General features: G+C 33.9%; 1 protein-coding gene across 2 annotated transcripts in view; it reads left to right on the top strand.

Moving 5' to 3' along the window:
* Window positions 1-24,813, top strand: part of PPM1A (protein phosphatase, Mg2+/Mn2+ dependent 1A) — a 49,264-nt gene extending 24,451 nt beyond the window's left edge. For both annotated transcript variants that reach the window (XM_029952953.1, XM_029952954.1), the window contains exons 2-6: window positions 8,508-9,361; window positions 11,551-11,668; window positions 15,765-15,873; window positions 17,308-17,365; window positions 18,339-24,813. In XM_029952953.1, the coding sequence (XP_029808813.1) occupies window positions 8,508-9,361; window positions 11,551-11,668; window positions 15,765-15,873; window positions 17,308-17,365; window positions 18,339-18,368 (1,169 nt within the window). In that variant the 3' untranslated portion in view covers window positions 18,369-24,813. The remainder of the gene's footprint in view (window positions 1-8,507; window positions 9,362-11,550; window positions 11,669-15,764; window positions 15,874-17,307; window positions 17,366-18,338) is intronic.
* The last annotated feature ends 631 nt before the right edge of the window (window positions 24,814-25,444 follow it).

Below are 25,444 nucleotides of genomic sequence, written 5' to 3'. Positions count from 1 at the left end.
TTTTTACTAAGAAAGTTTGAGTTTTCCTGAGTAGGGTTTGGTTACAGCTCATAAAGTTTGAGACAAGGTTTTTCTCATTATTGTTTTTAAATATTCTATAACTGCAAAAGTATGTAAACTCAATGCAAGGTTTATTAGATGCATGACTTATTTAAAGCAATTTCTAGGTGTTTTCTTTATTCTTTACTGTTACCAACATCTACTGTTACTGAATTAAAGTCAGATAATATAGTCTGTGTCATTTGTTTTTCTTTTTCTTTTTTGGAGACGAGAGGGATCCTGGGTAGGTGGGTGGCAGTATGTTAGGAAACTTTATACCTTTCATTTTCTAGTATACAATCAAATAAATGCTTGATTTTTTAACTGTGTTAAACATATTTGAACAGAACATATAGTCTTGATTTGTCATATAGTGTATTTGAAGAATTGTTATGCATTATATGGCATAAAAATATTTGGCCCATGAAATTTGCAAATTATAATTTTAGAATATACTCTCATCAATTAAAAAAAGACAATTGTATTTATTGACTTAGTCCTTATGCTTTTCTTTGAAATTAAAATCACAATTCTTGACTTTTGTTATGCAATTGACCCTTGAACAACATGGAGGTTAGTGGCACCAACTCTCCACATGGTCAAAAATTCATTTATAACTTTTGTCTCCTCCAAAAGTTAACCATTGATGGTCTACTGTTGACTAGAAGCTCTACTGAAAACAAACAGTTAATTAGTGCATATTTTGCATGTTATATGCATTTTATACTCTATTTTTATAATAAAATAAGCTAGAGAAAAAATGTTAAGAAAAGCATAAGAGAAAATACATTTATATTACTGTACTATATTTATAAAAAGAAAATCCATATATAAATGGACCTGTGCAGATCAAACCCATATTTTTCAAAAGTCCCCTTTATTTGCTTAGCATATTTTGCCCACCCCAAAATCATCTATATTATGACATGTCCATTACTGAGATTTTGGTTTTGATTAATCTCTTGATGGCATCACTTTGGCTTTAAATAGGTTTTTCATGAATGGTACACGGATGATACTTTTTTAGTGCTAGCATAGTTGATGATACCTTTTCTGTTACCTTCACATATAAATATCAACTTTGCTGGATATAGAATTCTGGGAATATTCCCCTTTACCCTCAACATTTATAGGCATTACTTCATTATTGCATGTCATGTGACAGAGAAGTTTGAGGCCAGCCTGATCTGTTTTTGGTGTTCGGTATGTTTCACTTGTCTAAATTCGTATATTCTTGAAATTCATTATCAAATTATACTTTGGTGTTCAGTTTCTATTAAAATTATCCAGTACTTGAACATTTTAAGTCCTCAAATTTTCCGTCAGTTTAGGATTAATTTGTCTTTTCTTTGAAGTTTAATTTATTCTCCATTATTTGATTTTTCTTTTTATAATATACTAATTAAATTGTTGGATCTGCATTCTTTGTATCTTTAATCTACCCACTTTCATCTCTATTCTTATCTGCATACAGGGTGATTTTTCTCTTAGTTTGAATTTTCCCCTGGTAAGATTATTTTCTATAGGTTCTCTGCTCATTACTGCTTTTCATGCCATTTAAAATAATTTACAATAATTGTAATTATTGTAAAAAATTGGCAATAATTTTTGTCTCTTAAATTTCTTTCCTTAGCTCTATTAATACTTTTTATACTCTAGTTTCTTATTTTTCATACACATTTATTCTCTTAACCGTTCTAGAGGGCACAAGTCCAAAATCATTTGCAGTGGGCCAAAGTCAAGGTGTCTGCAGGAATGTGTTCACTGTGGAGGCTTTACGGAAGAATACAGCATTCCTTGCATTGTAGCCATGTATCACTATACTCTTCAGTGCCAGCGTCTTCAACTCTCTCTTTGCTCTATCTTCACATCACTTGTCCTCTGTGACAATTCTTCCACTGTCTTTCTCTTACAAGGATACTTGTAATTGCATTTAGGGGCCCCAGTATAATCCAAAATAAGGCCTCCGTTGCAAGTTTCTTAACTAATCACACCCACAAAGATTTTCCAAATAATGTAATATTTATAGGATTTGGACCTGGTATCTTTGGAAGCCATAATTTAGCCTATTACAGGTATCATTTTGTTTTGCTACCTTGAGATGAGGGGGCCACTTTATGAAAAATCAGTTATCTCATAACCTTCATCTTGGTATTGAGAATAAAAGTTTTTAAATAGGATTCATCAGCATGATTTTAGATTGAAGTATTAATTTACTAATTTACCTAATTATTCCTAGAACTTTTGGCTTCTCACATCTACATTTCTCAGAACAAAGTAGTTGTTCTGAGAATGGTTAATCTTTCACTTAATTTATCAGTGTTTATTTATCAATGAAGAGAGTTAGACAGTAAGTGAGGGGCGCCTGGTGGCTCAGTTGGTTAAGTGTCCGGCTTTGGCTCAGGTCATGATCTCATGGTTCGTGGGTTTGAGCCCCACGTTAGGCTCTGTGCTGACAGCTAGCTCAGAGCCTGGAGCCTGCTTCAAATTCTGTAACTCCCTCTCTGTCTGACCCTCCCCTGTTCATGCTGTCTCTCTGTGTCTCTCAGAAATAAATAAAAAAACGTTAGAAAGTAAGTGAAAGGATTTGTCCAAAGTCACATATTGGATACATCTATAACTTTTAAGTTTAATCTTAGGAAAAGTATTTCCATTTGTAGACATAAAACAGGTGTCTCCTTAGTATTAAATTGGATAAGTGGTCAATTTCCCACATTCTTTTTACTTTGTATATAGGGTTTTGTTTTTCTAGATTATTTATAAGAAGGAGGTTATTTAAGAGTTAAACTAATGACAAGTCATAGAGATGAACTTAGTTTTAAGCCATATTGAGTAGATGTTTGCTTGGCTGGAATTTTCATTTAAAAAGTATGAGTGTATAGTTTGAGTCCTTGTGTATCTGTTCTGTTTCTTCCTCCTCCTACATACACTAACAATAGTTTGGAAGCCAGCATAAAATGAGAAAAGGGCTTAGGTTTAAACCTTGAATGTCAACATTTAATCACTGGTAAGATGAAGATGGGTCTGCAAAGGGAACAAGAAAGGAAAACTAGGGGTGGGCAGGAGGAAAGCTGGGAGTGTGTAGCCTCTTGAAAAACTAGTGGGAAATTGCAAGAAGGAGTTTTGAAGTAAGGAGTCAAATGAGGACTAAAAATGTTCATTGGAATAAGCAACTTGGAGGAGTTTATTTTGGTGGAATGGTCAGGCAACAGTGTAGAGCATCAATACTTGTTTTTAAGAAGTTGATCTGCAAAGGGAAGAAAAAGGCAGATGAGTAGCTAGAGGGGAAGGACACCCATTATTAGTAATGGGTGGCATTTAAGTGTCTTTAAAAGTTGTGTTCCAAGGGCACCTTGGGTGGCTCAGTCAGTTAAGCATCTGACTCCAGTTCGGGTTATGATCTTGCAGTTGTGATCTGGCAGATCTTGTGTCAGACTGCTGACAGCTCAGAGCCTGGAGCCTGCTTCAGATTCTGTGTCTCCCTCTCTCTCTGGTCCTCCCCTGCTCAAACTCTGTTTCTCTTTAAAAAAAAAAAAACAACTCTGTTTCTCTTTCAATAAATAAATAAATAAATAAATAAATAAATAAATAACCTGTGTTTTTAGGTTTCCATTACTTGATTTGCAGTACACAGGGTAGCATGTATAGAATTGGAGTGAAAGTCCAAAAACCTAGGTCCTATTTCTCAGCCTTTACTGCTGAACTAGCTTGTGACCTTTAGCAAATCATTCTATTTCTGTGTGCCTTTTCATTTGTAAAATAGGTTTGGACAGATCATTTCAACCTTTTGGCTCTGATTATACAAGTTAATAAAAATCAAATTTGTAAATATAAATACGTGTAATCATTTTAAAGTAATTATTGACGAGAAATTTCATACTCCCAATCTATATATATATAATCTTTAGGTTATCTAAAGATTAACCTTTTTTCCCCCATCAAATTGGTAAAAAGTTTTGTTCACACTTACTTTTTTATTTTATTTTTTGAGACAGAGAGCAGGGGAGGGGCAGAGGGAAAAGAAGAGAGAATCTTCCGCAGGCTAAATGCCCAGCACAGAGCCCAACAACATGGAACTCTACTCAGGCCTCAATCTCATGATCGTGATATCTGACCTGAGCTGAAATCAAGAGTTGGCCACCTAACCCACTGAGCCACTCAGGAGCCCCTCACTTATTTATCATTACCATAGATAATTTTGAGGTGGTTGCCTTGGGTTACAAAATATAATTTATGAATTACCATGTCTCGTAGTGTGGGAAGTTAAAAGTAGTTTTTGTACCCGAAATTATCCTTTGCAACAGAGATATGACCACAAAGAATCTATGTTTCTTTATTGAACCCCAGCTATGGAATATATTGCTTAATATTCTGTTATTTAAAAATGTGCATTTCAAGGGTCAGCTGAGCATTTGTCTTCTTTGATAAAATTTATTTATATATAAGCTTTAGTGGGCAATGTAGAATATGCTTCAACATTTGGTAGTGGTAGAGAGTTTACATCCCACATCTCACTACAAATAACTTGAATTTTGCCATGTTGTATCCACTGCTACCTATCTGCTAGTTAGTGTTCCATATTTTCCCTCTTCCCCCAAGGAGCTTCTAGTCTCTCTTATATAATCCCTCTGGATTCCCCCTAATCTTTAAAATATAATTTCTCCACATTGTTTACATATATCTATTTTGTCCTCTGTTTATGGAGCCTGTTTACTGTGTGTCCATAGGTAAAAACAACAAAAATTTTTTTACTAAGAGACTACCCAAACAGTCACTAGAAAAACTCTTGTTTCTGCACTAATATGTTGTTTAAGGATCTAAACAGTTGGATATATAGAGCTTTTAGGGGGAGGAGGGGAGGATTTATGAGCAGATTAAACCAAATGACAAGGTTTAAGACTTTTTGCTTTGATTATGAGATCAGTTTTGCTTAATAAAAGCCAGTGGCTGCACTTTAATGAATTACTTTGTGGCCTGCCCTTTGAATTCTTCAGTTTAAGAGTTAGTTTAAAAAAAAAAAAAAAAAAAAATGTTCACCAAATTTCTGATTGTATCAAAGATAAATTCAGTCTTGTGATTGTCATAGTACTTTGTTTTGAAAAGTTCAGACCAACTGATAAGCTAGTGTTGTGGTGAGATCTATCTAGCATATGCCCAAAGTAGATTAAAGATGAGGTGAGGGGCGCTGGGGTGGCTCAGTCAGGTGAGCGTCTTGACTCTTGATTTTTGGCTCAGGCCATGATCTCACAATTAGTGAGATCGAGCCCCTCCCTCACAACTTGCTAGTGCGCGCTCGCTCGCTCGCTCTCTCTCTCTCTCTCTCTCTCACAATAAATAAAGATTAAAAAAAAAGATGAGGTGAGAACTAGAATTTCTCTCAGAAACTAGCTTAAACTTTCATGGGCATATTGAATCCCCTTGGAATTTACTAGTTATAGATATATGCCAATTTAATAATTTGACTACATAATTAGTAGTCCACTTCTGGAAGATGATTATGTAAACATAATATTAAGAGAAAATGTATTTCTGGTATTACATTTACATAACCATCTGCTGTATTTATGTAGCTATTGTTAGCTGCTTCACTAGGAGTCTACAAATTACTCAGAATCCCAGGAGGTAAGATTTCCAAATTGCCTGTGTCCACTATGTGAAAGTCCAACCACAAAATTATGAATGTGTCCTTGACCTGTATTTTTATATTTGTGATTGAGCAGGACCTAAAATTTTATCAGATGGGCTTGGTTTGTTACATTTTTACATTTCTAATATGTATTTTTCGAAAGTTTGGGTTTTGTTTTTAGAACATTTACCCTGTTTGTCTTCAAAAAATTATTTATTTGGTAATTACATATGTATATCTAGAAAATAACTAGTGGACTTTTCTATAAAAGAGTAACTTCCCTTTTAGGTAATATCAGAACCTAGATGTGACTGTGTATGTAAGAGTGTAGTAATTAAATTCTTTGTCAAATGCCTCATTTAAACCTCGGAGCAACATTCAGAAGTAAGTATAAATATGTCCATTGTATAGAAAAGGAATATACTAGATTAGTAAATATCAAACATCTTTGCTATATCTCCCTCCTCCCCTTTAGCCTAGTTAAAGGCATTGAGGTACAGAGACGAGGCAAATTGCTATTGACTTTCAGCAGATGACTTAACTTTATAATGACTCAATCATCTAATCATGTACCTCTCTAAGCATCCCATCTCATCTTTTCTGTGGATACACAGATGCCTAGGTTCCAACCCTACCCTGGAAATCCTGATTTCTTAATTGTAATTTTTCAAAAGGTCCACAGACAATTCTTCTGTACATCTATTTACTAAGACCATTGCCTTAGTAAAATGGTACTTCAGGGTCAGACAGGCTTGAATTAGAGTCCTGATTCCTCTAATCAGTTGAATGCTCTTAGCCAAGTCCTTTAGTCTCATAAAGATTTATCTATAAAGTGAAGATATTATTACTCACTTTAGAGGGTTGTTGAGAATGAATGAGTGATTTAGAATTATTCTTAAACATTGTCTGCTGTTAAGGTGTCATCATTATGTTAATTTTTGTCCAGTCAAAACACTCAGCCTTGTCATAATATGTATCAAGTTGGCATCTAGTAATCTGATGAATACCAGCATAAGGAATAAATGATGGCTAGTTTTCATTATTTACCTTCATTAGCTGAGTTGTAATAAGCAACAAAGGCATAGGTAGGAGATTGTTTTACCACACCAGTCAGTCATACTTCTCTTGTCTATTAGTTTGACCCTGGTAGGAAAAGAAGGGGGGAAAGGTTACTGGAAACCGTTAACCTTCCCAAGGAGGTTTTCTTTCCCTTTCTCTCCCAACTACTTCTGAAAGCTTAGCATCACTGGCATCAATCCTTTAGTCTTATAACTGCATCCTCTTGTACCTAGGTACTTTTCCTTTCCCCTACTTCCCTTCCCCGCTTTACCTCTATTACATTTCATTCTATCCTTCGTTCAGATTGGTTTGAATTGGGTTGTGACTTACTTGATGACTTGGACCCCCAAGTGTCTGTGTTCCTAGGCTATTACTCAAGTAAAGGTTGACCTAAATTCAAACCAACTGTCTTCCTGCATTGTGTGGGCCCATTCCAGACCAGGGTTTGTAGTTCTTGGTTATTGGGAAAGGATTAGATTAGCTAAGCTTTCAGGCTTGTCCACATGGTTGTTCCTAGACCCTCTATTCTCCTTTACTATTTATAGCTGTAGGTCATAGAGTAGAATAATAATGATACATGTTATTACCATTAAGTAAAACATCAGTAGATTACAATAGGTTGATTTTGTTATATATAAAACAAGCTTTGCTATATGTATGCACAATTGCTTTGTACCTTGACAGTTGAGGCTGTACTACTTATAATAATTTAATAACTTAATGGATTTGTCAAAGACTGAAAAACCTATGGAACTGGTAGAATTTGAACTAGACTTTAAAAGATGTATATACTTTTCTCTGTAAGTAGGGGAGGAGGGGCAAGGGATTCTAGTTAAGGGGTCTGACTTGAGCAAAGGCTTAAAAGGAGTATGCAAATTTAGACCATTGTGAGTAGATTGCTTTTAACTTTTTCAGAGAGTTCCTGTAGTAGGAATAAAACTATAGGTAGTTCAGAATTAAATTGGAAAATCCTGAATGTTCAACCAAGATGCTTGAATTAGTAGGCTTTTGGTATGTTGTGAATTCATTTGACTTTTTCTTGATTAATATACACCTACAACTTAGATCTGAGATTTCCTAAGGGATTCACCTGTTTATTGCATCCTTAAACACTTGGCCTGGTTCATGTAAGCTGATGACTACTGCCAGATCTCCTTTCTACTTCAAGTGGTTGTGCCTCATGGGGGCAGTGTCAGGTCAGCTGCCTTTATCCTGATGCTTTAGTTCTGTTTGCCTGGTTCTAAGCTGTGCCTGATCAGCCTTTCCCCCAATTGTTTCTTTTTAATCTGTAGGTTCCAAGTCAGCTACACAATGTCTGCTTATAAGAGCTGTGATTTCTAAATCTCCCTCTCTCTTTTTTTTAAATAAACCCTACACCCAACGTATGGCTTGAACTCACTACCCAGTGACTGAGCCAGTCAGCCAGGCATCTAAGACTTGTGATTTCCTGGGTGCCTGGGTGGCTCATTCAGTTAAGTGTCCCATTCTTGATTTCGGCTCAGGTCATGACCTTGAGGTTTATGAGTTCAAAACCCAAAGTGTTCCAAGCCCTAGGGCTCTGTGCTAGTGGTGCAAAGCTTGCTTGGGTTTCTCACTCTCCCTCTCTCTCTGCCCCTCCCCTACTCATGCTCGCTCTCTCTCTCTCAAAGTAAATAAACTTTTTAAAAAAGCTGTGATTTCTTATTTAAAGGTTTCTTTGTCTCCTTCACTCTCAAAAAGGTTGTTGGATAGGTATTTCGTGTGTAAGATAGTTATTAACTTTCCTGTTTCTCTTCCTTTGCAGACCTAGAATATCAAGACATAATGGGAGCATTTTTAGACAAGCCAAAGATGGAAAAACATAATGCCCAGGGGCAGGGTAATGGGTTGCGATATGGGCTAAGCAGCATGCAAGGTTGGCGAGTTGAAATGGAGGATGCACATACGGCTGTGATCGGTTTGCCAAGTGGACTTGAAACATGGTCATTCTTTGCTGTGTATGATGGGCATGCTGGTTCTCAGGTTGCCAAATACTGCTGTGAGCATTTGCTAGATCACATCACCAATAACCAGGATTTTAAAGGGTCTGCAGGAGCACCTTCTGTGGAAAATGTAAAGAATGGAATCAGAACAGGTTTTCTGGAGATTGATGAACACATGAGAGTTATGTCAGAGAAGAAACATGGTGCAGATAGAAGTGGGTCAACAGCTGTGGGTGTCTTAATTTCTCCTCAACATACTTATTTCATTAACTGTGGAGACTCGAGAGGTTTACTTTGTAGGAACAGGAAAGTTCACTTCTTCACACAAGATCACAAACCAAGTAATCCGCTGGAAAAAGAACGAATTCAGAATGCAGGTGGTTCTGTAATGATTCAGCGTGTGAATGGCTCTCTGGCTGTATCGAGGGCCCTTGGGGACTTTGATTACAAATGTGTCCATGGAAAAGGTCCTACAGAGCAGCTTGTCTCACCAGAGCCTGAAGTCCATGATATTGAAAGATCTGAAGAAGATGATCAGTTCATTATCCTTGCATGTGATGGTATTTGGGATGTTATGGGAAATGAAGAGCTCTGTGATTTTGTAAGATCCAGACTTGAAGTCACTGATGACCTTGAGAAAGTTTGCAATGAAGTAGTCGACACCTGTTTGTATAAGGTAGCTAGAATTTCTTTTAAAAGATAAAATTAATTTTATGTCATCTTATTTATTACTCTAGTATTTAATCATTTTAGAAATTATAGTTCTCAGAAATAAGTTTTTGGTCAAAACTGCAGGGTACTCTTTACCAATTAGGGAAATTTAGGAACGTATTTTAGAAATAAATTACCAAATATGCAAGAGTTATAATTTGAATGGTCTTTTACTAACCGTTACCACTTGAGCCTTTTGGTATTGTGGAAGATTATCAAAGGCAAAAAGATCACATCAGAGTGTAGTTTTAAAAGGAAAGTGAGGGTTAGGCCTCTGTCTATAAATGAAAAGCATTTTAGAATTTTAATGTTTTATTTTTGTCATATGATATCTCAGTACATTCATGGAAGTACTTTGAGACTATGGTATAATGAATCTCTAGCACCAACAGAATTTAGTGATCACTGGTGTGATGTAATAAGAATAGCCTTGGACATGGAGTCAGAAGAATGTGGTCTGAGACTCTGTGTGACCTCAGGTAAGCTATTTAAGCTGTCTGGGAAAACCCGGTTTCTATAATTGTAAAAAAAGGTAAGAGAGATTATTATACTGCTTCATGGGGTTGTTGGAAGGATCAAAAGGGGTCATGTATGTAGACGAGCCAGCTCAGCCCCTTCATTTACAGGTGAGGAGGTTGAAGCAAGAGGAAGCATACTTCAGAGTCAGGCCTTGAATCAGGCTTACTTCTATTATTTTTGTACTCTACAGTCTTGGACAAATTGTTAAACCTTTCTCAGCCATTAAATGGAGATCATAGTATCTAATTCATAGGACTATTGAGGAATTAAAGTTTTTGTCATTAATGCTCATTAATTCTTTGATTTTTCCCCCCAGCAAATGTTGATTTTATAAAGCTTTTCTGAGGCTACATATTGATTTTCTTTTAACGTGCAGAAAATGAAAGTCATCTTAATGTTCTTTGTAGTTTTATAAGCATACTGCCAGCTCTACCTAAAATCTTAATTAAAATCGGATCATACTTAGAAATCAGGTTTATGTAACATTAAGCACAAATCAAGTTTATGGAACATCCAGCACATATGTCACAAAAAAATCAGTAGAGCAACAACTTAATAGTGCACGCTGTGAATTTCTGAATTTGAGGAGAGTCGAACAGTGAAGAACAATGATGCCTGTGTTCTTTGTCCCTTTTAGTATGCATAAAAGTAGTATCCATTTGTTGGTCTTACTCTCTAGCTTTTGAGAATTAAATAGTTGTTAGCCAAATTCAAAGCTGTTTCTTGTGAGATTTATCACATTCAGACACTAGTAAATTATGACTCAGCTTCCACTTTATCTCTTCTGCATTCCACTCCATTTTAAAAATTATTCAGTACCTTATCATTTACCACATTTTATACTATTTTTCTCTTAGATTCTTTTTAATATTAAATTCTTTGCATGGTTTGCTTAAACTAGTGTTATAAGGTCAGTTTTCCCATACATAGGCATCAAATACTTAACATGTAACAGTTAATTCTAGTTCGTAATAGGAAGAGTAATATGGGGAGGCCACCATTAATTCGAGTATTTTAATTACAATGTTTTGAATACCTAGGTATCTTTAAAAGCAAATGTACTTCCTAAAAGTTAAGTCAATTTTTTTAACTTACGAAAGTTAAAAACTTTTATAAACTATATATGTGTATTTTTACTTCTAATTCCATGTCTCTATTATGAAGCAAATTAATTAGCCCCATAATTTATTATAATTCATTTTAAATATAAATTTGTCAAGCATACATGTAACTACAGATCAAATCCTCTTGTAAGGAATACCACTAGAATTTTCTGTTTTGTTGAGTGAGTATGTATGTGTATTAGGGTTAGGTAACACTTCAAGTTAAGTAGGCCACCAGTAAATGTTCAGAAATATTTTTGTTTTATAGATTTTAAAAAATGATTGTTGCAAGTGGAGGTTAACCTGTAGTGTTTCTCCTGTCTTTTGAGTGTTAGTTGTACTGTATTCCATACATGCTATTATGTGTATGGGAGTGCCTCTCCACATATGCATATTTTTGTCTCCTTAAAAACAATATGTGTATATTTTTTACTAGAACAAGTATAATTAAAATTTTCAAGGCTATAAAGGTTCTCAAAGCTTTAAAGAGCAAGATGAAAGCATAATATTTCTTAAACTTTTTTCTTCCTAGGGAAGTCGAGACAACATGAGTGTGATATTGATCTGTTTTCCAAATGCACCAAAAGTATCACCAGAAGCAGTGAAGAAGGAGGCAGAATTGGACAAGTACCTGGAAAGCAGAGTAGAAGGTGGATCATTTAACAAAAAATAAGTAGCTTTATTAAAGAAAAACCTCAACATAATCAAACTTTCATATTTTTAGCTTTTAGATCTTTACATGCCTTTGACATTTAGTGTTTAGTGTACAAGAGTGAGAAAGGGCATTTCTGTAGTCACTGTTCAGGTGTTTTTGATTGTCTTATCACAGTTATAATAGAAGTAAGAACTAGTGTGGCACTGTACATTCTGTTCAGGATATTTTTGTTTAAAAAGGCTAAAAAGTGTTTGTATGCTTTAAAATTCTTGATGAATTCACTGGCATGAGTAATTTTATGCCAGGAAGTCTGATTTGTGGTTTATTTAATGATGAACAGATTGTTTATGATGGTGATAATTTGAATACCATCTTTCTGTGTAAAGCTATGTATATGAATTTAAGATTTTTTAGGAACTTTTTCTTTTTTTTTCATAACTTGAGGATCACAGCCTGGTTATTAGCAACTTTTATGTGCCACAGCTTTCAAAAATTTATTTTAAACTGTTTCAAGGCTTCTTGCCTAAGACATAAATTGCCTCACCTAGATAACATAGACCTGAATAGAAGACATACTAAGTCTCTACTTGGCAGAAATGTATGCTGAATAAAATCAGCATTTTATTGGGAGTTGCAGGAGTAGATTTTTCATAATTCTGCAAACTATTTTGAGACAATTAGGAAGATGTCTATACTTGTCGAGTGTAATGGCTTTAAACATTTGAAAAAATATAAATGACCTTTTATGCAGCTGCTACTTGATATAAATGCTAAGTCTTCCCAGAGAATTCCAGTCCACTGCATATATTCAGTAAACATGTAGATTATGCAGTTCCTTTAAGCAGAAAAACTTAACATGCCTATAAAAGCGTTAAGATACATTTTGGGCTCCTAATGTTATGAATTTGCACATTAAGGATCTAATAGCATGTAAGCATTGACCTACACAGTATTATATCCTGCTGTGCCTGCATTATTAAAATTAATATGCACTTTAATTTTGTTTTCTCCCTTTTACGGTTTGATCTCAATTATCAGTCTGATACTAAAATCATGATTGGTTTTGATTTTCAGTACTATCTAGAGCTGCTATTTTGTTTTTATTGCTCTCCCCCACTTGATAGTGATATATCTAGTATGCGTATGTACTATTTAATATTTCATTCATTGGACATACTATTCATTGACTTTGTTTTCTCACTATTACCCAAGGGTCTTGGAATTTTTATATTTTAAATGAATCATTTTGATATGTTATTTATATATAATACAGTAAAGTAAAATAAAATATTTAGAATGCTACCAAGTTATTTCACATTGGGTCAAACTGCTGGTTAGTGGAAAAATGAAACCATAAGAATCTGTATTGGGATAAATCGGTATTTGATTTATTAGCACTTTAACTTGGGTGTACATGTTTTCTTATTGATATAAAGAATAAATAGTTTTATTTGCTATGAAACAGGATCACATTTTTGAAATACAACTTTTTAGTGTGCACTCTTTAAGTTTTTGGTGCAATTCTAAATAATTGCTTTAGATACATAATTTTATGTTACAGCGCTAAGTTTTATATTGCTTTTTATCCAGCAAGCAAGGGTTGCCACCTGAACAGAGTTTACATCAATACTCAATATTTTTGATATGTTGAACTGTTATACTTGTACCATTCAATTTGAGATTATTGTGTCAGAAATTAAATTTTATATTCCTTATTGAGGTAGATTTGATAAGACTGCAACTAGAGAATCAGTATATTACATTAATTAAAACTGCTACTATATTTGAAGACACAGAATGTAATAACTATTGCAAAAGTTGTTCTAAGAAAAAACTGCATTCTGCTTCCCAAACAGGCTCTGAATATTTATTCTTTTATTTCTTTAAAAACATGCCTTCAAAATTGCTGTCACCTACTAAACCTCATTTTATTTGCTTTGAATACTTTTGGCTTCTCTGTGTCCACACCATAGAAAAGAGGAAAGGTTTTTCAGCTCTCCTATTATCTGTGTCCTTCTAAATACTTGACTCTAGGGTTGTGAAAAGATTCAGCTCATAATTTAAACCACATCACTTAAGGTTGTGGTCCTTTTAAGCCAATGTAAGATTGTACTTGTACACATATATTTTTTAAATCTTTGCTGCTGACTGCTCAAGCTTTAAAGTTGCTAATTTGGAGATAAATACTAGAATCCCTCAAGCTTGGTGTGAAGGGGAGTGGGGAAGAGTAGAATGTGTTTATATCTGAGTATGAGAAACAGATCTTTGATACATATATATTCTTTAGTAAAAATATTTAATCTTTTTACAATTCAAAATAAAATGTTTAGTCCAAGTGCAATTAAAGGAGTATTACTCAAAATTCATTTTGTTTTCCTTTTTAAAAGTAGAAGAAGCAATGCTAGTATAGTGTTAATGGTAAGACAGTTTAAATGTATTATTGTCCCATGTGGAATAGGAGATATTAACTGTTTTTAAAGCCTTACATTAATTTTTTTAAGAATTTGTCTTCCTGTAATTTTCTTCACAATTAAAATACCCAAATATATATTTTAACAGAGGAGATGTAAGATACATCAGATATAGATGATCAAGGTAATGTTTTTTAGACCTGAAGTTATCATTTATTGAATTTATCATCAGTGTTCATTTCTATTGTATTTAGTTATCTATCCAATAATTGTGTTGGCTTAGCAGAGACTGTATGTTAAGTGTATTACAGCTTTAGATTGTGAAATTGTGCAGCTTAGGTAAATATCAAAACTCTTTATTTTTGTACAGCAGATTTCCAGCATTAGAACTATGTAGAATAAATATACTAGATGTTAAAGATTATACAATAAAGGAACTTGGCAAACCAAATCTGAGATCCTTGCTTTTTGTTCAGATTTTAGACTGGTTAAAAAAAGCAAAGCAAAACAAAAAACAAAAAAAACATGGTAAAATTTGGCCTTAATTCCAGAAAGACATTTGAGCTATTTAAAGAAATATGGGTAGCAATGTCTGTCTTTTAATGTGTGGCTTTAATGAGGAATTAATATTTTAAAACTTGATCAGAGGACAGAAGATCTTTATATGCATTGTGATTTTCAAGGGTATTTACAAATTGAGAACTAGAATGATAATTTTATTGCCCTAGTCATGACAAAGAGAATCTCTTAGGATAAATATTTAAAAACAAAATTGAATAAAACTTGAACTTTTTATTTACAAATACCTTTGGTATGATCTTGCATTTAGAATAAATATGCTAAAACTCCAAGGTTTCTTGTACTTAGTAGTTTGAGAGTGAAGTCCTTTGTATGTAATTGTTGGTATTCTGTGGTATGAATAACAGTATGCATCTACATGGCAACACTGCAGATCATATCACTATACCCATTTAGTAACTGGATGTTTTGAAGTTAACAATTTAAAATGCAATTGTATGGTTTATCAAATTTTTTTAAATTATGAAATTTAGACTTTTTTGCATTCTGTATGCCTTGTTCAAATAATGAACTAAAGAAACGGTATTATATATTTATTACCTAAAGATACTTCAGACAAAAACTAAGCTGTGAGTGGTATTCAGTTATATAACCTAATCTGCACGTGCTACTTATCATTTTGTAAATATAAACATGTAAAAATTATTTGGGTTAGTATGTTATCAATAAATTCCCCTATACTTAAAGGGTTTTTTTCCTTTCAAATTTTGAAGTTATTTTTTTTAATCTGTGCAAAATTCAGAAACCATGTTTCTAGTTAAAGACAGGTGTTGACCTCCTCCAAAGTGAACTAGATGGCATCTCATTTGTATACCCATATCCTTGAATAGATAATACATTGATTTTAACATGAAAAAATTTTCACATTTTTATCTTGTTTATTTTCATTCTTTCAACTTAATCTGGAAAGTATCTCTTTTTTGGTGTCATTTTGTGGATCCCTTTGTCATAAATTTTCAAAAGTCAACTAATTTTTTTCTAATACCAGCTTAGAAAATCTCAGATGTGGTAAATGCCATCTTTAAAAACCTAAGTTATCTTTGTTTCATTTTTTTAATTAAATTGAATAATACTTACAAAAAAAGTACTTCTGATTCCCAGAAATCATAAAGAAGCAGGGGGAAGGCGTCCCTGACTTAGTCCATGTGATGCGCACATTAGCAAGTGAGAACATCCCCAGCCTCCCACCCGGGGGTGAACTGGCAAGCAAGTAAGTTACATTTTGCATACTCTTAAAATGTATCTCAGTACATAAAAATATTAGGTGTTCATTGATCAAATATGTATTTACCTAATTTCGGAAGTGATACAGTTACCTCTATCTTCAAAATGTTTAACCAGCAATTCAGTGCTTTTCATTATTAATGGTACATGGTGCTTGTTCAGAATAGGTGTCAGAATGTCACTGTAACTTATCACACTGAAGCCCGTCTCTAGTGGAGACGAGTTACATTGATTTCCTCATACAGCATAAGTATAGTGAAAGAACTTTATAAGCTAAGTTACATAGCACTACAATTTTCATTTTTATTGCTACTATCATAATTTGATTTTGTCAATCCTTGGATAATTTAGCGCCCCAGGGATAAACATTTTTCTCTTCCTCCATCTGGGCTATTTTTCTACATCTCTGATTTTCTGAGTGTTTTTGGTTGTTGATTCCTGATTTGTTGGATTTTGTTGTGAGGGAAGATAGGAGGAAACATTTCTTGCCTTCTTCTATGTGCATCTCAGTTCATAGAACTGGACTAAATTGTATTGTTTAAATATACAATATACAATATAAAAAACTGTGTTAAATATTAAGCTTACATCTTTGTAAGAAATTTTATAAATCAAGCATTCGTACCTCAACTATCTATATAATTGACCTACAAAGATATGTTGACAATTTCCTTGATTTTCTACTATGTTCTATAAATGTAACCATGTTCTTTATAATCATTTCTCAAAATAGTACTTGTAAAAATTCCTGTTTGAAGCTTTTATTTCTTGGAAACCTTTTCTTCCAGTATGACCTTCTGTGAAATTACTATCTATAAAATTGCTTCAAATCAATCTTGGAAGTAGGGAAGCTATAACTTATTACCACTACAGATTTTTTAAGAAAATAATATTCAAAAATTAATTCCTAGACTTGGCAGGGAAAATGTCATATTTGACATTTCTGTTTTAATAGAGCTTTTTAAAGGGGGCATTACTGAAAGCAGAAATTCAAATTGAAAATTTATCCAAATTCTTTTATCACAGCATGTTAAAATTACTTCTATTTCAAAACTAACATTCAACTCTTAACCAGAGTATGTTACTATTCTGTCTTAAGACTATATCATCATTGCTGATTCATAACCACATCAGCCAGTTCAAATGAAGTTGACCCTCTTGATTGATTTTTTTTCAAACCATGACTTTTAGTCTTCTATTAATTGGGTTGGTGGAATGTTACATATTAGAATAAATTCATATCTAGTTTAAATTGGGGCTCAAATATCTTTAAGTGAGGATCACTTATTGACAGTAAGAAATAGAATTAAAATAAGTTATAAGTGTAAGATTATCTGACATTTTAATGAGCACCTAACAGTGAGTCATTAAGCAGTTCTGTGTTCTCAAGAATTAACTTTCTGCATTTTTTTAAATTTAGGCGGAATGTAATTGAAGCCGTTTACAATAGACTGAATCCTTACAAAAATGATGACACTGTAAGTAGCATTTTCGCTCCCTCTGCTGGCTTCCCTTCCCCTCCACTCTAAATATGCATATCCCTCCTACCTGTTTTTGCAGAGCTGTTCACTATACCCATTCCCTTACACACATCCCTGATTGATTGTTCTGAACTCTGGCTGCACCAAATTTCTAGTGATTGAGGATGTAATCATGATGAGTGGCCACCTCTCTCAAAAAAGAAGAAAGTCCCTTTGAATTATTCCTGGTTTTTTAAGCCTCTGCAAGCAATCAACTTCAGGTTTGCCTCCACTAAATGTTTTTTTTGAAGTTGCTCAGAATCTTGAATTATTCTGAGTTTTATAAGAGCTACAATAGAACTTCAGAATGCCCAGCTCCACTGAATAGTTTTTATGTTTGGAAATACTTTCTATGAGAACCCTGAAGTTTATACTTCATTTAAATACTAGAGAATTCTACTTACGTGAAAAGAATGCCCTGTTCTCCAGTTAGGTTTCCTGTTAGAATTCTCTTGTAGTCTGGTGTTTACAGAAAAGTGGTACCTTAAAAATCATTTGGGCACAGCTCTAAAATATATATTGCATTATGAAGCCTCCTCAAATCTCTTACGACTTGAGATTTTAATCTCTTCTTACGTAATAAAAGTTCATAAAAGTATAGTTCTAAAAACAAACTGGATTTTAATTGAAGAAAAATAAAATTATTAATTATATGGTTTAGAAATACATTTGGTCAACCTCATGGTAAAATTGTATTTCAAATATTTTATTCCAAAACAAATTTTTTAACAGCTTGAATACTGTTATTTCATATAGACACATATACTTAAATACTTTAAGAAGCGTTTATAGTCTGAATGTCAACTTTACAAAACCTTATAATGTCAGCTTTACAAAACCTTATCTTTATGCACTATTCAGAGAGTAATGTGCTTTGACACCTGTCAGCTTTAATGTAGTTCCTTGTTTTGCTTTGTTTCCTTTTATAAAGGATTCTGCATCGACTGATGATATGTGGTAAAACTGCTCATCTAGCCATGGAGTTTACCTTCACCTCCAAAGGAGAGTACAGCTCAACTTCCTTGAACCTTTTAAACATCCCTCCTCATCTTTAAAGAAGGACATGTGTCATGGGTGAGAGTGGATCACACCAGAGAACTTCAGCAGTACAACAGCTAGCCCAGAACTGATGTTTTTTGTAAATTTGAGACTTATGTAAACGTGATTTCAAACCATAATTCATGTTGTAAATCAGACTCCAGCAATTTTTGTTGTATGATTTTGTTTTTTGTAAAGTGTAATTGTCCTTGTACAAAATGCTCATATTTAATTCTGAACTGCTTTAAATCACTATCAAAGTTACAAAAAATGTTTGGCTTGTTGTGTGATGCAACAGATACATAGCCCTTTCAAGTCATGTTGTGTTTGGCCTTGGCGTTGGGACACGGGGAGCAGCAGCAGTGCCAGCTAGACGCTCACATGTGCACATGATTACGGAGAACTCCCAAACCTCACAAAGCCAAACATCCAGGGAGTTAGCTGAAAACTATCTTCATGTTCTTGACAGTGGGGTTGGCACTGTTGAGAAAGCTGGTCCCCTCATTTATCTGTCTTTTAGGTTGTTCTCTCCTTGTTGCCAGGAGTTTTGCAGGTATTACAGTATATTCATAAGAATATCAATCTTGGGGCTGAAATGCCTTGATTCTTTGCACCTCTTTTCCAAGTCCTTACATTGAATTACTAATTGACACGCAGCAGCTTCCTACATCGAGTAGGAGGCTGCCACCTTCTTGCTATCATGTTTGGCTGGGCTGCTGCTGTTCCCAGTAAGGCATTCTGAATTCCATTTTATCAATAAAGCTTGATTTAACAAACAAGAAATGTAATCATGTATGTGTAATTCCTCCTTTACCCCGCCCTTTTAAAACACCATGCCATTGTAAGTAAGAAGTTTCTCGTGGGGAAAGATGTTTGTCTCTTTTAATTGGGAAATAATGTTGCTCCCGGCACGGATGGAACTGTTTCCCTTCCATTAGAAAGACTAAAAGATTTAAATCTCTGTTGTTTCTTAATCTCTTTTTTAATGGGTTTCTTTCTGGCTGCTTATTTTTCATTCTGTGTGTATCAGCTTGAATTTGCCTACTGTTTAATTAAAATAATTGTCAGAGCTTGACAATCTGACACTCTATAGTAGGGGTGTGTGTGTGTGTGTGTGTGTGTGTGTGTGTGTGTGCGCGCGCGCGCGTGTGCTCGTGTGTGTTTGCCTGTGATTTTTTTAATTGACCCGTGTCTTTAGAATCCAAGTAGTTAAGATGTATTTGTGATTTGAAATAGAGCATGTTGCTAATATTTAGCTGTTGGCCTTTAAAAATAACATTTGAAGCTTAAGGAATTGTAGATATAAAAATAACCTAATTTAATCTAGGCTTAAATTCCTCTGATTAAGCATGTGAAAAGTAAGTTTTAAAATCTGTCACATTGAAAAGACTACTGTTTTGTGCCCTTCTGTATTTTTGTCTCTTTAGGTTGAATATTGTATTTATTGCCATGTAATTTAATCATTCAGTAGGCAGATTCCCCACTAGAAAACTATTAAAATGTATGATTACAACATTGAATACAAAATCAAAACTCTCTGTATAAAAGGTAGTATAATCGATTTTGTTACATTTGTTTTTTCCCTAACTTGAAAGTATACATATTTGTATATATAGCCTTAAAACTAATGTAAAGTTAGGGAGTAGTGGGAAAAGTAATGTGAAATGTGTCAGATTTAAGTAGTTACATACCAGCAAAACCTTTCATTAACCCTCTTATTTGTGAGGCAAGTAAATGTAATTTAATTGTATTTAATTTATATCTCAATCCAGCATGAATGAAGAAAAAACAGTACTATTTATATTTAGAATTTCATAAGTTGGAATTACAGAACCAATTCCATACTTACAAATAAATGCTCAGTGTCTAAATCTGTGGTAGAGAGCGAACTAGGATAATGTTCTAAGTTATGGCTTTGCAAGCATCTCAGTGCGCATTTAATGAGTACAACGCTTCTAGTGTAGAGTGATTACCAGACATACTAGTACTGAAAGCTAAATTCCTATTATAAGAAGCCAGGCTCTTAATTTTTTAAGTAGACTGAATTTTTTAGTTCTAGAAATTTCAAAACCTTGAATTGGATTTTGAGATGCAAAATCCTAAATCACAAGTCAAAATATGTGATGGGGAGCTATATTTCAAACCATAACGGCATATTTTAGAGCTTTTTCTTATTTGACATTTTGAAATAAAAAAGAGGAAGTCAAGCTGTTCCTCTGTTAAAATTCCTAGTATTGAAATGAAGCTTGGAAATGAGAGAAAACTATTAAATGTTCTCTGAGAAGACTAAATCTTTTCCACATGAGTCAGCATTGCCATACTAGATATGATTTTTCATTATAAGAAAGGAAGTATACGTTATAAAGCAGACTGTGTGTGTTCTTGATTCCTGGGGGTAATGGTGGTGGCAGGAACCAACCACACGTTTGAAAGGCACTTTTGCACCTCTCCGGTGCCCTTCATTTTTGTACCACTTCAGACCTTGCCCTCCCAACCCCCATTTGTGTGCTAATTAGCATCTCAGGGCAATGCCTCCAAATTTTGTGACGTGTTGTATGTTATTTTCTTTGGAGGGTGAAAGTTCTTTTGTGATGATAATATGCCATTCAAAATGTACTTTCATTTAAGTGTTTTCTTAGGATGAACTCAATTTGCTGCTTGTAATAGGAAATTCATTTTGTGTACCAGACTCTTAACCCTAACATTAAAAAATTTCACTGGTCTCTTACTGTTTTAGCAAAGTAAGCTCTCTTAATTTCCACTTTGTTAAGGAATATACTTTTGCAGAAAACAGCAGCAGTTCTCAATATTAGCACTAACTTTACAAAATCCAAATGGTATTTTCTTATTTAGCTTTAGAACTATTTCAAACATTTTTAATTATAATGCTTGCTTCTAGAATGCTATGCAATTAGTATACTGCTCCAGCCACTTATATCTTATTTTATTACATTAAGAAATTTGGATTAAAGAATAAATTATGTAATTCAAGTAATCTGAATTATACCAGCACTTTTAGTGATCATCCATCTGACCACATATTAATTCCACTAATCATCTTTTCTACAAAACATACTGTTATCTGCAAAACACTTCTAGGCAAAGTACCTTGGAACTATAAAGAAATGACTATGTCCTTGCCCTTAAGGAGTTTACATTTGAGTAGAATTTATAATCTAATGTACGTTAGTATTATAATTGAATTACTCATCCAAAAAAAAGTTATCACCCTCCTACTACTGTCTGCCAGATAATTTTTCTGAACAAGGAAGGTCTCTGCCCTAAAGGACTCATTTATGCTTCCATTATTGACTTGAAAAAACTTTCCTCTCCCTAAAGTTAAAAATCTCATTCAAAAGAAAATTTTGCTCAGCATAGCAATAAAACTGGACTGATGAGGCTCAAAACTATTCAGTATGCTTGACTACCTTTAACAAATGGCCTTTTACTCTCCTTGCTACGTATATAGTTTCCTGCTATATACATATAGCTAAATTTAAGAAAAATTGTTTCTTTGAAACACACTGTGTTGTTAATATTTAGTTTTAGCCAAATGATTATTATGTTTGTTAATTTTTAAAAATAATTTCACCACCCATCTTTGCTGGACAAGTTCATATGTGACTTCAATTAGTAATTTCTGAAAGAACTGACAAAAACTAGTTACAGCTTTGCTCTTTTGTTTCAGTTTTGAATTTCATGGTGTATACTTTTAATTCATAAAATTTGAATTAGAGCTGTAAGCCTGTAATGTTTTGTTATTTGTACAGTATTATATTAGGATTTGGTAGTAGAAAATATGTAAATATTTCAGTACGTAAGTGTTTCTTTTTGAGGTTTTTCTTTGAAGGAACCTTAAAGAGTCTCACACTTTTGCTTGCAGATACTGCCGGTGAGATGACCATTTTGTAATTGAGTGATTTAGTCTTCTCATTAGTTGTTCTTTGAGGCATTAGGAAGACTTCTGTATAGTTTAAAACTTTAGAAGCCAAATTTTACTTTATTTCCTTCAATAATGTGCCATGAGTTTTGGGTTGTATTTTCAAATTCTATATTACTTTAGAATATGCTTGAAATATTTAAGGATACATTTTCTAAATGTCACAAGTATAATACTGTATTGTTTTGTTGGTCAGAGTATAAGTCTCAAGTGTTCATTATTACTGATAATCAGAATGCCGCCAGAGATGGGGAGGCATTTAGTTCCACTTGATTGTCAAATGCACATTCTTCGTTCACCTTCACTCATTCTTTCCCTTTTACCTGCTTTATGTATTAACCTAGTGGCCTCTGCTCTCGTGTTTTTCTGATTATATTACCAGCAGGTAGGAGTGCGCCAACTAGAAAAACTCAGATGTATGGGAATTATAGTTGACAACTCATATTTTATTAGGTGGGAGGAAATGTTGTTTGAATTGATAGAAGAAAGAAGTGACTTTTTTCCCCCTCCCTTACCCAGCACAAAATGTTGCTTTACTTCCTCTACCACCCTCTTAGTGGTGGTTGTCTCTCTGTCTCTTTATCAAACGTACGCAGGCCAATTCCATTTTCTTGAGAAAGAGTTTAGGGCATTACCTCACCAGGGCCAACTACTACTGTATAAAACTGGGCCCAAAAAAAGAAAATTTGGGAGATGCCAATGAGGAAGACAGAGAGGGTTACTCTTAATTATTGTAAAAGCCACAGGGAGGTCTTCCCCGAACCAGGATGTATGTTAAGAACTGTTACATAAACCGGCAAGAACTAACTTTTGCTTCTTCAGGTCATTTGATTTTTCCAGCAAGGGAAAAACTTGCTTCAACTTAAAAACAAAAAATAAATGCAAATGTTTATTCAACACAAAACCCGATCCTTTCGGTCTTTTAATTGCTCCAAAACTCAGTTTCTGTAGCTTTCTCATCAAATTAAATGTTCAGAAAAATTTAATGTTTTTCCTTTCTTTCCATAGTCCCCTGGTCCATCAAAAGACATTAACATTTGTGTTTTGTACCACCTGATGTAGGGTTGGTGTAAGAGATTGTAGCTGCAGAACAAAATTAGTAATATCTCAATTAGGTATACAGCGAGTGCTACAAATTCATTTTAGCAATCATTCTTAACATTTTAGGTTCCCAGGCCCTTTAAAATTGATGAACCCTAGGAACTTTCTTACCCAGGAAAATTCATATAATGTACTAACTCCCCAAAGTTTACAATATTGCAGGGGTTCAGCAGCCTTTTTCCTACAAAAAGACCATAAAATATATTTAAAGTGTATCAAAATAATTTGAGTAATTTAAGGAAGTGTTTACCTTTTTTAAAGGTATAGGAGGTGAATGGGAACCTCGGCTAGAATCTGATATTAAAATACCCTTTATAAAGGTTGTATTTTGGGGAAAAGGAGAATAATTAAAGGTGAACAAAATAATCTTATTTGGATCAGTTTGGGAGGATAACATCACTCTAAGTTTGCTAGTTTTGAAACTTAATGGAAAAGAGGTAAAATGGAAATTGAAAGTTTAGAATGTTTCTGACCTGCATAGTACAAATATAATTATATTCACAAGACATTTAACTGTCCGATCTCAGGTTTTAAAATTTTGAGCTTCCTAGTTTTAGAGTTCATTAAATGTTTAATTGACTTCAGATTTTAGGGAATTATGTATTTCCTTACTGATACAGAATGTTAAAATAGGATGTAACATATGGCCATCAATGTACAGGATTAATGGGATTTCTACTAAAATGTAATGACCATGAAAAAATTGATTAGCTTGTCTTATTTGTTGCCCAAATTGGATGTTCAGTTACAGCTTATTTAATTTCCATTTGTGGGAATTTTGAAATAGAAACCCTTGTCCTCCTTGGTTAGCCCTTCACTAAGTCAACAGCGTATCTGCAGGAAGAGACCTTGTTTGTAGTGATATGCCCCAATAGTAGTTGGTTTCACTCTTGAAATGATTTATTTCACTTAATTTGTATAAATGTTACAAGTGGGGAGTCCATGTACATGTTAAAAGCATGTTGTATTATACATAGATTGATCTTTCAAAAATCTATAAATGTAAAACGAATACAACTGCAGAAATATTTTTCCTAAACAGTGTGTAACAAAATTCTCCACAGTTAACTCACCCACTGTTTGCTATTTATGTGACCCAGACTTTTAAAGAAATTCCATAAATGTATATTTTGTGTTATGTACCATTTTTCTGGTCCAAAGAAAACATGTGAATTCAGTTCTAACTTTAAGAATGTACTTTTTGTTTTCAAGTCTGTTGAAATTGCATTCAGCCTGTGAATGGTTGCAGATTGTATGTGAGATGAAAAGTAGAAATCATTTCTAGTTTGCAAAACTGGTGCCACTAAATAAACAGGCAATTGCATAATGTGTGTGTATTTATGATTGTTTGATATTGCAAGCAGCGTTTTTGTTCTGCCTAGAACCATGGAAAATTTGAAGTTTATTAGGACAAATTGAGACAATTTTTGCTCAACTGATTTTGGCTAATTGGCTAAAGAAGATAAAACTGATAGTCTTTTCCCTTCTTATTTTAGGAAGAGTACTGAAAGCAAGTTTGAATTGATGGTTATTTTCATAAAAACATTCCAGAAACAAAGTTCTTTGGCAAGAACATTCCCATTTGTTTTCTTAGAGATGACAAATATTTTTTACTCTCTTGAAAAGTTGAGATTAGGAATTGGAAGTGGTCTAGAAAAAGGACTTACCCATTTAGTATCTCTGGTGGAGTGCTCACTTCATAGTGGTGTGTGTGTGTGTGTGTGTGTGTGTGTGTGTGTGTGTGTGCACGTGCGTGCACATGCATGTGTGCCTGTGTGGGCGCGCACACTTTGATGCTTCTGCTAATTCTGGTATTTTGTATTACCTGTGTTCATGTCTGAAAGTGTGACTCACTTTATAGGCTTGCATAATTAAATTAGAGGGATTTTAAAGTACATTGAATTAGTGATGTAGTGAAGTTCTAGGAACTACAAAGCCTTATTTTCACTGTGAAATGT

This window comes from Suricata suricatta, chromosome 9 (genome assembly GCF_006229205.1).
Source record: "Suricata suricatta isolate VVHF042 chromosome 9, meerkat_22Aug2017_6uvM2_HiC, whole genome shotgun sequence".
NCBI classification, from domain to species: Eukaryota; Metazoa; Chordata; class Mammalia; order Carnivora; family Herpestidae; genus Suricata; species Suricata suricatta.
This window is presented reverse-complemented; position numbering and strand designations above follow the sequence as displayed.